Source organism: Ascaphus truei, chromosome 18 (assembly GCF_040206685.1).
Source record: "Ascaphus truei isolate aAscTru1 chromosome 18, aAscTru1.hap1, whole genome shotgun sequence".
Taxonomy (NCBI): domain Eukaryota; kingdom Metazoa; phylum Chordata; class Amphibia; order Anura; family Ascaphidae; genus Ascaphus; species Ascaphus truei.
The window spans coordinates 19,288,398-19,306,340 of NC_134500.1; the positions used below are offsets into that span (position 1 = coordinate 19,288,398).

The following is a 17,943-nucleotide window of genomic DNA, read 5'->3' on the forward strand; positions in this document are numbered from 1 at the left end:
CTACCTGGCCAGGCTCCATATACTGCCTCAAAGCCCAGGCAAGGACCTCGTGTCCGGACTTCACAAACATGGCGACAAAAAAAATTGAGACTTGGACAATTTGGGAAAAAAATGGAACAGGGCACCCCAGGTCTGTATCTCAGCAGCGCCTCCAAATGTAGCCCTCTTTCCCCCCCCCCACCCTAAGTGAGATTGAGGTGGGTAGGTGTGTCTGACTACTTATCAGTGTGGTGCGGTACCTATTTGGCAACAAGGAGAACTGAGCTTCCGCCACGGGGAACCTGGGGCATTTATATTAAGGGTACTTACTTCCAACGATGCAGCGCCTCCACCTGCGATGGCTCCCACCCTAGGGGGAGTGGTTCCTCGCAGGACAATACCAATAATCGATACTCACACAGATATATATTAACTAGGGACTTTACTCAACATGCAAGAAACAGATCACAGCAATATCAACATCATAACCTGTGTCCCTCTCTAGAGGAGACACTTACTGCGTCGCGCAGGACGCTTCCCAACACTAGGTGATCCCACCCAGTGTCCCGAGAATCCCCACCCAATGTCCCGCACTCTAATAGAGAACGTGGGTGACTGCGCAGTCACTATGAACTAATAGGCCTGTTGGTGCACATATAATACAGAGGTACCTGCCGAGCACTCCGATGCTCGGGCCTGCAACACTCTTCTCAAAGGGTCAGACGTGCGCTGCCTCCGTCTGATCCTATCCAGGTACTTCTCCAGGAACCCCAACGAGGGTCCCACCGCTTCACGGGAACACAACAGTCTCTCGGTAACACACCGTCTCACGGGAACAGCAACCGCCGCTATCCCTATCTATCCCTAACGTGACAGGAACCCTAACCTAGGGCCTGTCCCTGATGAACCGCAACCTGGGGTGGCTTGGGGAAAACTCCTAGGGCCTGTGGAATAATAACCTGCCCCCCTCGCTCGTCCCAGTCCTATCTGTCTCTCACTGAACACTAACACTAACACTAGCAGCTACGCACTGCAACCTTCGGAACGCGTACAGCAACTTGCTGCACACTAGCACTATGCCTTCTTGTCAGGCCTCACAGCACTGCCAGCCGTGATCCTGACAAGACAGCACACAGACACGCACTAAGGGCAGCGTCCCTATCTGGGCCGTCCCTCAGCACTTACCCACTAACCTGGTGGGGAGTTGGGGCCTTACTTGGGATGTGGGGACCTTACTCGATGCAGGAGCTGCATATGCTCTCTGCACCCTTCCTTCCCTCACAGCTCCCCAGCTCCAACTGACAAAACGTGCTGCAGCGCAAACAATGTATCTCTTTGCCTGCCTAGCCTTCCTAAGCCCTATTGGCTCCCTGGTGTCACTTGGGGCATACAGAGGCTCATGGGATATGTAGTCCCAGCTCAGAGCCTTCCCTGGTAGGCTAGGGGTTCGCGGGCTTTCCTTACCCTCCACTGCGCGTGCGCAAGCTTTCCCGGGCTTTCTCTCTTCTCCCTGAGCTGTCCCTATGCTCGCGCGAGCTATCCCTAGCTCTGGGGCTTTCCCTGCGCCTACGCGTCCACTGCGCATGCGCGAGATGGTCCTCAATGGCGGCGCCCTGCTCTGCGGCCGCTGGGACCTTAGAGACGCGATCGCGGCCTTAGCAACGGCCCGATCGCGTCCCCGGCAACCGGCCGCAGGCAGGGGAAGCCGTGCTGCTCCCTGCTCCAGCCCCCACCCCTTGAAGCAGCCGTCGGGTCTTTCGGCACCCGCGATCGAGCTGCCCAAGGGGAGGGGGGTCTCAAGGAGCTGCGGGAGCTCCAGGCTACACAAATATGGGAGAAGTACCTGTCATCTCAATTTAACATAGGATGAACACAATGGACATGAATATTTTTTTTCTCTCCTAACTTCATGTAGTATGTAAGTGTGTGTGACTTGTGAACGTAGCAACCAAAGTCAAAACAAAGACTAATATATTCTATTCACTAAAAACTGTTTGTTAAGGGCAAAAAATAATAATCACATATTCATACGTTTTTATAATGTAACTGTGTGAATATAAACCATACAACTGCGGATTTCATTATAGTAAAAAAAAATAGGCTACATTCAAGGGGAGCCCCCGCACAGCTGAGAAGTATAAGGCCTCGTTCAGGGTGCCGGAGGCAGGAGTTGGAGGGAGGGCGTTCGGGAGGGAGGGCGTTCGGGAGGGAGGGCGGCAGTCTGCTGGGCGATGTGTGTTCATCCCCAGCAGACGTTTTCAGGAGTTGGGGAGGGGGCGGGGCTACAGACGTGAGGTTAGGGATCCAAGTTGCAGGCATGAAATCATTCTCAAGAATGATTTCATTGGCTGCCTAGGTCCCAGTGACGCTGCTGCAGCTTCAAAAAACGATTTTTTCGTTTATTGAAACTGTAGCCAGCGTCAACTCCTGGCTTCGGAGACAGGGCAGCTGCTACCCTGACAACCAGTATTCAATTTGAATACTTTGTGTCCCACGGCAGCTCGCACGGCAGCACGCCCTCCCTCCGAAGCCTGCACCCTGAACGAGGCCTAAAGGTGAGGTGCTCACTAGGTAAAGTACAATAGCATAGACTAGGAGAAAAGGTGAACCTAGTATCCTAGCACTTGGATACTAGGCTCACCTTTTCTCCTAGTCTATGCTAGTAAAAAAAAATAACATGTTGCTTCTAAAAAAAAAAGCATAGTTTTGTGTTTGTGTCACATTTGACTGTTATAGACTTCCCCTGGAAGAGTTAATGGTGATAAATGCTATCTTATATTTCCCTGATGGGTTAGGAAGCAATACTCCTCCTTGAGGTGTCACAGTAATTTTAGCCAGAGGCGGGTACAAAATACAACATTGTTCTTTGCTGGAATAGGGTAATACTAAACCAGGTGTGCAAACAACATTACCACCTTGATATCAGTTGAGTGTAAATAATAAACAAGGCAGGATTAACAAAGGACTTGTATCTACAACAATTGTAGAACTGTCTGATCAAATATACCTTTCATAATGTGTTGAGAACCATATTTCTTTATACACTTGCTATTGATTCCAGTTCATTTCCAAATTCTCGCTTTGCAATCTAAAAACAGCAGGTAAGAGTAACTCATTGGGCGTGCAGTGTTATAATCTCATCCCAGTTTGCATTTTGGGATTTAATTGTTGTCCTCTTTGCGGTTTCAGAGAAATATACTACATTTGAGATGGCATTTATATGGTGCACAGATTAACAGGTTTATTTTGCATTTGGCAGTAACCCTTGCAACAAACTTGCATCACAACACAGATTTTGGGTGCTTGATGGAGGGCCCCTGTGTTGCTGTTTTAATTGCAATGCTATTGTTGGTAATAAAAAAAGAATAAAAATACCTAGGTGTTCAGCCATCCAATAAAAGACACATTTTGAGCAGCAACATACAGAATGGTGATATTCACGGTTTCTGATCTTCTAGGAAAAAATCATGCTGACTCCTAATTCCAGTCTTGGCTGATATAGCCGTTCCATTTTATGAGTTTGGCTAATGATGGCAACATAACTAATTTAAACATCAGATGCATTGTTGCATCACAGAGCGTGAAATAGACATTTGTCTATACCCACAGGAGTTTGCAGTCTAATTATAACAAAAAAAGATTGGGTGTTGGAAGTATATAATGTAAAAAAATAGATAAGTCTTGCATTTTGTAAGGATGCATAATTGTCGATGTATTTTAACTTCAAGGTCCAAATAAGAAAAGGTGCACTGATCATATTTTTAATATAGCATTTACTAGTTGGTCTATCTGTGGCCAAGTTCCCGGACGTCAGAAGGTTTAAACTGCTGAAACCAGGCGTTTTCGGGCAAGAGGTAACTCTGCCTGAGTAACAGTGAGCAGTGACAGACTGTGCGTGAATCAGGTGGCTCATCAAGGTGCTTAAGAAGCACGCTCACAAGGCAGGAAGGTAGTCAGTCCTGGAAGAGGCCATCGGGTTGTCGGTGTATAGAAAAGGGTGCTGTGAAGAAGAACTCTCTTAGTTAAGGTTCCCTGTTACAAAGGGAACTGCTAAATACTGCAAGCGTTATGAAGAAGGCTGTGAAATATGTGAAATAAGTGGGGCGCTGGAATCCTACACCCGGGTGAAAAGGTGACCTAAGGACTTGTCCAGGGGCAGCACACTCCAGTCCTCAAGGGCTACCAACAGGTCAGGTTTTCAGAATATCCCTGCTTCAACACAGGTGGCCCAGTCTTTGACTGAGCCACCTGTGCTAAGGCAGGGATATCCTGAGACTAATGTATGAAGTTGGTATGGAATCAGTGTACAAATAACAATGTACTGTTGCTATATCAGATGCGACTCTGTTTTTAGTTGAAACACTTAGCCTTTACGGATCTTCTTTACCCATCTAGAGCTTTTGCAGCCCTGTGGAACAAACTGTGACCCGGATTCATTCTATGAATTATGATATATTTATTTTACATACAAGTTTGCTGTCCTGGTGCTTAGCTCCTGTTGGCTTTTGCATTTAGCTATTGCTATCTGTTCTTTTTTTGGTCTTTCCCCTCTATGATTTTTATGGGTTTTTTGAAGTGAAACGTCTTTGCTGGCACCTATGTACCTAAATTCTAATAGGACTAAAACTCCTTCACGGAGACGAAAATGTATCCCGATCAGACGCCTGTCCACGCTGCCTCAAAATTCTCAGTCCTAAAAAGTCCTTGATGGAGACAAAAAAGCAATGGGGCACGAGTGCGCCCCCGCCGTTTCAAAATTCATACAGCATTCAGTCATTCATGCAGACGAAAATGCGATCAGCCAAGCAATCAGAGCCGAAATGAATGGTTCAGCGTTGGGTCTCTTCCTCCACCCCACCCACACCGGTTCCCACCAATGTAAAAAGAAACAAAAGAGGGGGCGGAGGAAGGGAAGAGAGCAGGGGAACTGCTCTTTTTATGTGCATCTTTCTCTAATGATTCTTGTAGATTTGTGTGACACTAAGATTAGGCCCCAGTACACATGAAATTGATGGACACTGATCAATATTTCACTGTAAAGGGAATGTGCTGCAGTTTTAATATACTTAAATGATCCCAATATATCATACTTATCGCAGTTTAATGTCAAAACAAAAACTTGATGCGGTTTTTGTTTTTTAATTCTATGAAATGGGTTTACATCAGAATGCACTGATGGTGACCTAAAGATTAGAACTGTCACATGCTTCTTGAACAAGTCAAAGAATTGCACGATTTGTCACACTTTATTTTGCCTTGATAAAAGACACATTGAGCTTTGTATTTCTCATTAGCGTATGTGCTATGGACCATTTCCGTTTATGGTCTTAATCTCCTATTTAATGTGCTGTAAAGCCCTTTCTAGTGCCAGAAATGAGATAGTCTATACTCCAATGCAGCACCAAGAATCCGCTCCACTGTAGATTAAATGGTGTAACCCCTTAAGTGCTGGATTTAAAAATACTTATACCGTGTAACTTTAAAAAATAAAAAAATGTTTAGAGCTGACAAGCACTTCTATTTAACATATCAAACATGTCACTGCCATGTGTTTACTATGGAAGGAGGATTTAAAGCTACTGGGAGGATTTAAGGATGGTAGAAAATGATACATACCTGGGCACACAAATGTTATGATCTGTCAATGGATGGTCCCTATGATTATTTCTTGGTGCTATTTGTTGAAATTGACCCGTGAAAGAAGTGGCTCTCCATATTCGGCAAGTGGTTACCAATAATCTTTTGTGCAAAGCACATCTTTATGGTTGATCTTTTTTTAAACTCCTGGGAGTAAGGCTCTTATCCTTCTCGGCGACCCTTCTTTTTATGAACCTGTGATTATTTTACACGGAGTAGTGATAACTTTCATTTTCATAAAGCCAGTCACATCACCAATTTATTACGTAACAGGAAATATTTGAAAGAATGTTTCATTTTAAGAAAAATGCGGGACCAACCTAGTTCCCCATGGATCATAGATTTAAAAAAACACCATAATGTCTACCATTACAGGGTGTTTTAAAAAGGTGACTAAGTAAAGTACAGTAGTCCATGCCCTGAAATGCAGCGTTCCTTCCTCCTCAAGTCCAGTTTCACTGAGAGCAAAATCTTGTCTGTAAAAGTGCTTTATAAATAGCACATCCAATAGATTTCTAAGTTAATTAGCTATGTCATATTGTTGTACGTAACAGATGTCATTGTGGTTTCCATTCATTTGAGCTGACTATTTGCTACTTGTTTTCAGTATTTGTATGTTGTAATTCAGGAGAGGTATAACCCAGGGTGTGGTTTTATGCGTGGCAGTTATTATTGGCAATTATGTCATGTGGTTAATATTTAATTGACGTTGGCGTTTTTGAGTAATGCAGTTTGTATGTGAAGACACTGCTTCCTATGTTGCATATTATAATAATTGCATGGTGACTGTGCTAGAGCACATTTTCTGTAATGTGGAGGGAGAAATGCACATGTACTGTCGTTGTTCTAGTTATTTTCTTAGAGTGTAGCCATTGTTATGGCACCTGTACGCAAAAACATAGTAATCAGCATTGGTAACCGTTAATGGATATTGAACCATAGAGTGGGTTAAGGCAGCGGTGCGCAAACTGGGGGGCGTGCCAGAATTTGTAGCGGGGGCGCGGGCGGTTACAGAGGCCCGCACTTATCCCTATGGCATTTAAATTAAATGCCGAGGGAGGCATGAAGCCTCTGTAACTCACTTTCCTGTTCTCTGCGGGTCTTCGGCAAAGCGGCGTCAAATGATGCCGGGGGGTCATGTGTGGTAACGTCCCATGACCCTTGACGCCGAGTCATTGGGAGAGGGGGGCGCAAACACTGCAGCTCCCGGGCAAGGGGGCACAGCTCAAGACGTTTGCGCACCCCTGGGTTAAGCGAATGCAAGTTGGCGAGCGCTGTGTGGGCCTTGTTGGCATTAACATACATACAGACGTAGTCGGATGTACTGTCCGCAGAGCCACGGGAAGAAAAGAAAAGCGCTGCTACCCTGTGGACCACGGGGGGGGGGCTGTTGTTATGAATGGGACCCTCACCGAGAGATTTGGCGCTGCCGGGGATGCCACAGTCAGGATTCTTTGAGTTTCCTCCACAGCTGGAACATTAACTGGCTACATCTGTATCAAATGTCAACGCAGCAGTCCGTGCTGACAGTCTTTTTTTTTTTTTACGTTGAGATCTCTTCCTGCCAATTCCAACACCGGTTTTTATTTTTGAAATCTAATGCTTCGTTGTAGAGCTATAAGGGTTCGGTGGCATAAAATGGAGCTCTCTCCAGAGCCCATTGCAATTTTAAGTTTACCATACCAACTTTAGGAGCTAAAGATGAAGAAAATCATGATTTTTAGCACTTATTATTATTATTTTGCCCAGTGGGGGAATTTTTTTTTTTATAGGAGTTAAACTCACATAGATATCAGTTGGGATTGCTGCTTTAATATCAATATTTACAGGTATTTTACATTGGTTGTTGCCTTGCATCGGAGAATACACTTTATGTGAAGTAGTTAAATAGCAATGTAGATGTGGCAAGCCTCTGATGACCAATCCTACCCGTTTAAGATGCAGTGTACATGGCAGAAGATAATAAAACTAATTCTGGACTTCACCCTTTCACAAGTTTGTGTTTGTTCAATACCCACCTGGTCTAACCTTAGCTTGTAGGATATCTTACATTTGATTAAAACATGTATCTTGCTTAAAGTAAATGCTAAAGGACAAAATACTTCAGCAATAATATGGTGACTGTTGTAAGTAAAACATGTACCACATCAGTGTATTTCAACAGTGGTTCCTAGGAATCCTTGGGTTCCAGGGGCACTCGTAAAGGGTTTGCTGCAATGTTCAGGTCATTTGAAACCGGTGCCAAATACAGAAGAATTTACAATGCATCTGATCTCAGACGCGCTATTAGAGAAGGTTGGGGTTCCTTACAATGCATGTGATCTCAGAGGCACTATTAGAGAGGGTTGGGGTTCCTTACAATGCATCTGCTCTGAGACGCGATATTGGAGAGGGTTGGGGTTCCTTACAATGCATCTGATCTGAGACGCGATATTGGAGAGGGTTGGGGTTCTTCAGATTTTCACAAAATAATGATAGGGTTCCTTAACCCAATAGTGGGTAAACACTGTACCAATAAGACAAAAGCAGAAACTGAAGGGGTTACCAGAAGGAAAAAGATTGTTGGCTAACAATCCATCAAACATCTGAGAATTGGAACTTAAATACATCCTTCTCCCAGTCCCAGCCTTGACGGTAAGGTTGTGCCGGAAAACAATACCGCGCACAGACAATGCAGAGCTTGCCAAAATAAGCAGCAAATTCAATTGATCAAAAACTTGTATCTCCTCCAGGCTTGTGTTTTTGGAAGATTATGCTTTGTTTTCATAAAACTTGGTTGGTGTGCTCACACTTTGTCATTGTTAAGTAAAATATCTCTAAATGTAATGTTTAACAAATTATTGTATAATTTGAGGTTAATGTTTCATTTCTATGCATGCTACATAAACTTTTTTTCCCATGCGCCCCCTGCCTGCTCCCTCCCCCCCCCCCCTTCTCGCATCTCCGGAGTTCTGACGTCATGTGACCCCTGTGGCGTCATTGGCTAAGGAGCCGCCGGAAACAAGTTAAGGAAACTTAGAGAGGCCTTGCGCGCAATCCCTGTCATTTAATTTAAATGCTTTGGGGAAGATCGCGGGGGCCTCTCGAAGCACCAACCTCCTGAAAATCTCACGCTCCCCAGTTTGCGCACCCCTGTGCTACACCATACCAAGCACTAAACACAAATGAAATATCTAGTTTTAAAATGTTGTGTGTTTTGTTTTAAGATTGTGAAAAAAACAGCAATGTATTTTACACCCTGGAGGGACCTGTATTTGTCCCGTGCTGGGCCTCTCTCTCATGCCAGTGCGCTCCGGAAGCTGAACCCAGATTCCTGCGAGCACGTCCTAGAGAGGCCCGGCTCAGGACAGTGAGGGAGGCCCGCAGCCGGGGAGAGCCGGGGCTCAGCGAGAACCAGTGCTGGCTGAGCCCCCCACAGCCACCGGGCCCGGGACACTTGTCCTGACTTTTCCCCCTCTGTTGTCGGACACAAACACACACCCCTCAAAAAAGTACTTAGCTTGATTGGGTGCACACAGATGGACCGAGATCACCCCTCCATCCCAGAATAGCATAGCCCCTTTTGTATAGATAAAAAGAAAAATGTATTCCATAAAAAAGTGTGTGTATATGTATATATATATAAATGTAAATACAACTGTATGCTCATCTGCATGTCTTAGGCAGGTCTGCAACCCTGCCTTTCCCCATTATCACCCAGCACACAGCACTTCCACTGCAGCAAGGGATTCTGGGAAATGACATGCAAATGAGCACACAGTGCCACTTTTTGCTTCAAAAACCATTTTTAACATGGTTCCCTATAGGCTTAAGCTTGCTGCATGGTGACAGCTTTGAGCACAGCCAGGGTTAAGGTGCATACCCAGAAAACCACCCACAGACAGCCGTTTCGACTTTAATGGGTCTCATCAGTGTGGGGTTGATTAACTGGGTATGCAAAGAAGCTAAAGGATGGGCTATACCATAATACTGAGTTAAGTTATGGTGAGTAAAAAAAGTGACAAAAACCCTCCACAGCAAAGCAAATATGCAAATGTAAATACAACTGTATGCTCATCTGCATGTCTTAGGCAGGTCTGCAACCCCGCCTTTCCCCATTATGACCCAGCACACAGCACTTCCACTGCAGCAAGGGATTCTGGGAAATGACATGCAAATGAGCACACAGTGCCACTTTTTGCTTCAAAAACCATTTTTAACATGGTTCCCTATAGGCTATATATATATATATATATTTCCATTTCCATGAGGATAGTAAGATACAGTTCTCCCTGGTGGTCAGTCCAAATTATACTGGCGTCCCAAATCTGGATCATTGTAATGAACAAACACTATGTGGATGGAGTAGGCACACGAGTGTAAATGCAAAAAAAAAATGCTTACTCTGTATCAAAATAGGTATATGTATATTTAACATTTCAGGGACATAGCCACTTCCTCAGATATATAGGGGGCTTTGCATTTACAGCGGTGTGCCTTCTCCATTACCCTATCGCGTATGTTGGTTTTCTATAGAACATGTGCAAATGTTGGTTTCAAAACCGCTCAAAATAAAAAATTAAAGCTCGCTGGACATACACGTGATTTGACCTGTGAGCGTAACAATCCATGGTAAAGCCTTTCGTTCTTTACACTGCAGCAGTTGGCTACGCTTATAGTGCCGGCGGCGGTTGCTGAAAAATCAAATTGAGATGACTTGCAGCGATCGTGACCAATCCGTCGCTCCATCGCGTCGCGCTTACTATAAGCGCACACGACGGCGGCAAGGCATTTGTTTTGCCGCGATGTCGCGGCGCTTTCGCTGGCAATATAAGAGCAGCCTCACACTGACTGTGTGCCCAACAATGTCAGTCAGGATTTTTATAGATTTATAACCGGATAACCAAACGATTGCCAGCTGAGGCAAACATTTATAATGATACTTTATCACATGCTTTACATATACAAATAAGAAAGAGGAAAAAAGTTGGAAAGTAGTATTGCTGTTTTAATAATATCTCTGAATATATGCTCTGAACCATCTGGATATTGCTACTAGGGACTTCCTGTAGATTATAACTCTGCCACTTTCAAAGTTATTAATCATTTAACTGATTGTCTTTAAGTCTTTTAAAACCACGTGCATATTTTTCTGCATTAATGCTGGTCATTAATGAACCACGAACTGTGGCATAATGAAAGGGATCAGTAACCGTGATGGGACACACATGGTGCGGAAAGAGCGGGTGCAAAGAGAGAAAATACTTTACCTAGTTACAGAAATAATGCTTCTGTGGGAAGCAGAACTAATATTATTTTGCTAAGCGGAATCGTTGCTTTATATTTTTAGACCATGGTTCATTCTGTTTGCTTTGAAGAGCAAAGTGCAGACATTCCTTGAGTTCGAAGTTAGTGCGTGTTTTAGGCCCGGGCCATAGAGGGGGGGAGCCGTGCTACACCGCGCTGACGCTGAGGCTCGCCTGCAGAAGCTGTGCGATTCCATGCACATACAGGCGAGCCAGCGTCCGCGATCGGAGGTGGGGGGAGACTGAGGGAGGCGGGGCAGTGACGTCGCTGGGCCAATCGCCCGCGACGCACTGACGTCAACGTCACGGCGCCGACGTCACGGCGCCGTGACGTTGACGCAGCCCTGCTCTCATTGGAAAGCCTGAGCACGCCTGCAGATGCTCGCGCGAGCCCCCTCTCAAGGCATCCTCATTGAGGATGCAGGGGCTCAGCGCTGAGCGTCTGCACGCCTCAGCACGGCCTGTCCTTCTATGGACTCGGCCTTATTGGTAATACAGACTGCTAGTTTTGCTTTTTAGATTATATATCGCCATGTTGACATTTCTGTGAATGTATGGTATCAGTGGTATTTATCAGTCAATGTGCCATATTTAACTATGAGGGGGCTGCTATTTTCTAGTATAAGCCTTCTACTTGTTTGGTTATTTAAAGAAACCATCTAAAAGGCACTCTGTTCTAGCTTAAATGTTCTATTAAAAGAATAGGTGTGTAGGTCTATTATTGACAGTGTTCCACAGGATATACAGTAGCATAAAGGCTGAAGTGGAGCGTAGGAGATTGAAATTCCCACACCCATTGATTGTAAGGAAGACCACAGCCAAATCAGATAAAAGTATATGCTGTAAGATGTCGAGAACCCAAAGGATACGACTGAGCGATTGGTAGATTCAGTATCAGGACACCATAGGCAGTGGTTTCAATGTTAATCTACAGTGGTGAGAAAAAGTTTGTGAACCCCAATGGTAATTATAGTTTTTCAATGATCACCTTCTTGAATCAAAACCAGTCTATTTTTCTTAAATGTACAACAGGGTTTATATTAACCAATTCCATGTCTATTTTGAAAGAAAATGATGTATGAATTAGACAAACAATGAACAATTAAGAGTTGGGGTATGTGCAAAAGTAATTGAAATCCTGGTTTTATCAGTTACATTAAAGAGGTTCATTAAGGGGTATTTAAATCGGTAGATCTTAAGGTGAGAGTTTGGGAGGCCACACCCTATATAAAGATCAAAAACTTTGTGTGTTTGGTCTTTACCATACAGGTATGTGGAAACACATCATGCCACGATCAAAAGAAGGTTAGGGTAGAGCAATGGTGCTCAAAGTGCTGTGTGTGTGTGTTTCTGAAGGGAGGGAGAACACTGGGTATTAAGATATCAATTCATCTGCATATATACTCAGTCCATTATCATGGGGGGGGCACCAGAAAACCCTGAAGGTTGGGGTAGTTTGTCCTAGGACACCCTCCTCCACCTCATTGGGATAGCCCCTTGTGAGTACTCACTGTCTCAGTCACCTCCAGAGTCTCCCTTCCAATGCGTGCCGCTGTATAGAGTGAAGTCCAATAGTGTAAGTGTCAGCGCACAGCATCCAAACGATAGCAGGTCTGGCAAAAACTTCCTTTATTGTCAAGGCATAAAAATGAGGGACGCAGCCCTTCTACGCGTTTCGCGCAGAGCACTTTGTCAAGAACTCTTCTTGACACCTACACTATTGCACGATCAAAAGAAATCTCTGAGGAACTCAGAAAAGCAGTTATTGATGCTCATCAGTCTAGAAAAGGTTTCAAAACCATTTCTAAGGATTGTGGTTCCACCAATCCACTGTCAAACCGTCTACAAATGGAGAAAATTCAAGATCACAGTCACTATCTAGGAGCGGTCGTCCTACCAAAATCTCTCCAAGAAACAAACTGGCAAATTAGCCACGAAGTCACAAAGAACCCAAGAGTAATATCCAAGGATCTGCTGGCCACTCTCGCCTTGACTAATGTGAGTTCATGACTCAACTATCAGAAAAAGACTGAAAAAGAATTGGGCTTATGGAAGGATAGCCAGGAGTAAACCATTGCTCTCTAAAAAGAACATTGCTGCCCATCTGAAGTTCATCAAAGAGCACATAATGACCCACAAGACTTCTGGAACAATGTTCTCTGGACAGACGAGTCCAGACGAGTCAAAGACGAGTCAAAGGTAGAACTTTTTGGCCTCAATGAGAAACGTTATGTTTGGCGAAAACCAAACACTGCTTTCAAACAGAGGAACCTCATCCTAACCGTCAAGCATGGGGGTGAGTGTGATGTTTGGGGCTGCTTTGATGTCTCAGGACCTAGACGGCTTGCGATCATTGACGCAACCATGAATTCTGCGTTATCAGAAGATTCTAGGGGAGAATGTTAGGCCATCCGTCTATAAGCTGAAGCAAATGTGGGTCATGCAGCAAGACATGATCCTAAACATACAAGCAGATCTACAAAAGCATTGCTGCAGAAGAAGAAATTTCTCATTTTAGAATGGCCTAGTCAAAGTCCAGAGCTAAACCCCATCGAAATATTGTGGCAGGACCTGGAATGAGCAGTCCATGTAAGGAAGCCCTCAAATGTCACTGAGTTGAAGCAGTTCCGTAAGGAGGAATGGACCAACATTTCTCAAAACCGATTTGACCAGCAGTTACAGGAAATGCTTAGTTGAAGTCTCTTTTGCGCAATGGGGTGCCACCAGGTACTGAATCTAAAGGTTCACATACTTTTTCACACATCAATATTGTCTGTTGAATCATTTGTGGATCAATAAATGTTGACAAAGCATCATGCTTTTGTGTCATTTGTTTGATCAGGTTATCTTTATCTATTATTGGGACTTAGAGTAAGATCTAATAACAAAATTTTAGGTTTGAAATATGTGAAAATCCGAAGGTGTTCACAAACATTGTCTCACCAATGTACTTAATTTATTCTTAGAAGAACTAGGAGTTTGACTTTGCTCTCCCTTAGTGTACTTTCCCATGCAATGGTTGTATATATCATTTATATCTATCAGCCCCTTTGGAATATATAGAATATTAGCATTTCTTTTTGTTGTTGAATTGAGTTTTCCTAAACTGGATCATTCAAACATCACATTCGGGGTAATCTAGTTATTGGAATCTGAATCTCATGATCTCATCTGGGTCATGCAAAGGAAGTCCTACATCCCTTCACTTATGGAGAGTCTTATAATACGTTGCCTTTGTTGTGCTTCGTGTGCAATTTTTTCTCAATTGTTCAAAGGGTATATAACAACCACGTGTCCCTGTATAAGGAGAGGCGATGCATTGGAAATAATATGGAACCTTTTGCAAAATTCTCAGTATGAATAAGAGTATGTCATGCCATATGTGTGTTTTTATTGATAATAACGGTATTTAGTCTAACAATTGCCAAGTCTCATGTTTTTTACTCTGTTCCTTATAGGTTGACGTTAAAAATACAGCTGAAAGAAGAAAAAAAAATGGCTTGGTATCTTCTGACAGAAATACACCTGAGCCACCAACACTTGTAAGATTAACTTTATATTATCATTCTACTGTGTAACAATGTATTCTCACCAATTTTTAATGTTTTCTAAATAAATAATGCAGAGTCTATTCCTTAGCAACAACATTACAGTACGGACAAGTGTTTTTTTTTTTTAATGCTTCAATCCCAGACCTACTGTAGAACCTACTAAGGCTTCTGGTATGCACCATCCCTGAAATCTATACAGCGGAGACTGATTGAATGCCAGCATCCTACTTTCACTCAGCACTACTAGCAGTACAGTATATAAATACTAACCATTTTACCAAGAAAAAATAGATTTGATATATCCTGGAATACAAAACGAGAGGCAACACTGGGAGTTATCGTGTGTCCTGTACCAAGTTCCCTCTTGTAACAATAGGAAACCTGCTATTTCTGGGAAATATTCTTGTACAGATTATAACCACAGGTTAGAGGGAATTCGAAGCAGGGGCCACACAAACACATTGTATCAGGCCTGGGTGTGTCAGTGGGGTCTAATCCAAAAGGAGCTCTTGAGATCTGGAAACATATGGTAAAATGCATCAACGTACTTTGGCATGTACAGTACTGTCTTGCTGAGTGGGGGTAATTTTCCCCTTGAGCATTTAATGTTACTTTAAAGTAGCAATATATTTATAGGAAGAGTGAAAACACTTAGGAACAGCTCTGTAGAAGTCAATGAAAAGGAGAATTAGCAAATTAATGAACTAACGTATACTGGTGTTTCCATTCTGCTATCATAGCTTGTTGTTGGTAGATTGCTGTGGTAGCTAACTGCTTTTTCATTGGCGATTTTAAAGATATACTAAATTCAGTCCCTTGACAAAAAAAAAAGACACTTTCAGTACCCATTTATAAAGGAAAATACAATGTATGTATCTCTGCTGACAAGGATGGCACGCCACTTTATTTACACCAAATTATATATTTGCAATACTTTGTATCGCTATTATGGATCAACTTAAAATTTACTCCAGTATGAACACTGATCCCTGACCTATGAACATCATGTCAAATCCACTTTTCAATAAATGTGCTGCCAGGTATTCCTGGCACTGATCTAAAGATGACCCAGACAAAGTTGCCAAGGGCACGAGAGTGCCAAGGAAAGTTAAACAAATAACAGAGGATATTTATGTGAGCCACTTACGACTGGGGAAAAAATATATCCGTTACAAGCCTGAGTACCAATTAGTGAAAAAATGTCATTTTCATCAACATTCTATTAAGAAAGTACCAGCACTTTTTGTAAGAAGCAGTTTAAAGAAGGTTTACAAATTACTGCATGCTTTTATTGGCGTTCTGAATTTAATTAAGTTCTTGTATACAAATATTCCCAAATAATAATAATAAAAAAACTATATAACTCATCCGGAAACAGTGTGTCTAACTACAATTTGTGCTCCTCAACATTTCTAGAGTGTGCTGCAGTACTTCTTTTTAATAGATTCTTATTCCTGTTTCTAGCATCTTTATACAGTACCCAAAGCAAATTCGGCAGCAGGCACGCCTTCTCATGGCGTGGTGTACGGAGTTGTGCAAAGAGCTGAAAATAACAATCAGAATGAGGTTGTTGTGTATGAATGGTCAACCCACCAGCTTAAAGAAGAGATGAATTACATTAAAGATGTGAGTAAAACAGAATTGGTTTTATAACTGTGGGATATTATTGAAAATGTCGAGGCTTGTCATATATAGTCCCCTTTACTCCTATGGCCTAGACCAGGGGTGCGCAAACGTTTCCCCGTGCGCACCCCTGCCTGCTCTCCTTGATGCCTCGCGCTGCCCCCCCCGCCCTGCTCGACCCCCCGCATCTAATGACACGTGGGGTCATGTGACGTCACGTCGCCATGGTAACGTGACGTCACGTGACCCCGCAGCATCATTTGACGCCGGGTTACCAGGACGACGCGTTGCTGGAAGGGAAGGTATGTGTAATATAGAGGCCTCGCGTGGCCCCCGGCATTTAATTTAAATGCCTGGGGGGAGAGCGCTGAACCTCTATAACTGCCGCGCCCCCCCAGAAAATCTAGTCCCCCAGTTTGCGCACCGCTAGCTTAGAGCAGGGATGGCCAACTCCAATCCTCAAGAGCCACTAACAGGCCAGGTATTGGGGATATCCCTGCTTCAGCACAGGTGGCTCAGTCATTTTATTTAATAGAGAGATTCTCAGTAGTATGCTATCTTGTTATTTTTCAGGTGAGAGTAACCTTGGAAAAAATAAGAGAGAGGATGTTTGGCGAGTATGACGAAATGAAACAGAAAATTAAACACCTCACTCAAGAAATGAAGGTAAATATCTATTTCAAGCAGTACTCTCCGTATGACTGCTGCCAACATGCTGTACACATGTATGTGAGAGACTCTTTTATAACAACAGAGAATTTTTATAACCATTTTACTTTCTCCCTCGACCCAAGTTAATGCAAGATGAAGAGTTCCTGCATTTTCCGACCAAATCTCCCAGATGTCTGTCCTTTCTCTTTTACTGACCTAGCAACCCTCTCTATACAACCATATGCTTTTATCAACCCTAGACAAGGCAATTCTTGCCACCACAAGCCACACTAAACTGGCACAACCATGGCAAACTAACTTAACCACTACCTCCAAAAGTGCTCTCGCACTGCTGAACATCATTGGAGATTTCCTCCACTACAAACTCATACTTTATTCCTACAACACTGCCCTTTCACTTGCCAAGCAATGTCTATTGGCCATTCCCTTCTCTGTCCAAATATACAAACACCCCCCTTCTGCCTTCACGGTTAAAGACCTTGCCACCTACTTCTAAGATAATATTAACATATCAGATATTATCTCTCATCACTTCAGCCTTAACGTGCACCCCCTACCGCCCTCTGCAAACCAAATTCAACCTCAGCTCTTTTTCCCTATTTAGTGGACGAGGTCTCCATGCTCTTCTCATCTGCTTACCTGCCTTATCCTCTTCTTCATCCTCTTCCTCATCCCTCACATTTTATTTCGCTCCCTTTCTGCCACACAAAGTCCCACCTTAGCTAACCTCTAACCTTTCGCTAACCACAGCCATATGCCCGCCTTCCTTTCAACATGCACTCATCGAACCTATTCTAAAGAACCCTCTGTTGACCGAGACTCTCTCTAACTACTGCCCTATATCTTTTCTTGCCTTTGCCTCTAACTTACTTGAGCGGCTTGTGTAGAACGACATGAACTGCCATCTGCCTTCCACAGTAAACACCCCACTGAGCACTAACACAAGTGGCAAAATGCAAGAGTCATTTTGTCTTGCTTATTTTCCTGGACCTCTCTGCTGATCACCCCCTTCTCTTGCACACTCCTCACTCTGTTTACACCTGTGACACCGCTCTCTCCTGGTTCACATTCAACCTATTTAAATACTTCAATGTTTCCTTCTATGGTGGCCCTCGCTTACTGTTGGTGTCCCAAAAGGCTCTATCCTAGGCCATTTGCTCTTTGCACTGTATACCTTTTCCCTTGGTGAACTAATG

The 17,943-nt window shown here is 43.5% G+C and overlaps 1 protein-coding gene across 3 annotated transcripts in view; it reads left to right on the top strand.

Moving 5' to 3' along the window:
* The window catches only part of MYZAP (myocardial zonula adherens protein), an 82,682-nt gene that overhangs the window by 22,745 nt on the left and 41,994 nt on the right, over nucleotides 1-17,943 (top strand). For all 3 annotated transcript variants that reach the window (XM_075575788.1, XM_075575787.1, XM_075575789.1), the window contains exons 3-5: nucleotides 14,360-14,443; nucleotides 15,917-16,078; nucleotides 16,649-16,741. In XM_075575788.1, the coding sequence (XP_075431903.1) occupies nucleotides 14,360-14,443; nucleotides 15,917-16,078; nucleotides 16,649-16,741 (339 nt within the window). The remainder of the gene's footprint in view (nucleotides 1-14,359; nucleotides 14,444-15,916; nucleotides 16,079-16,648; nucleotides 16,742-17,943) is intronic.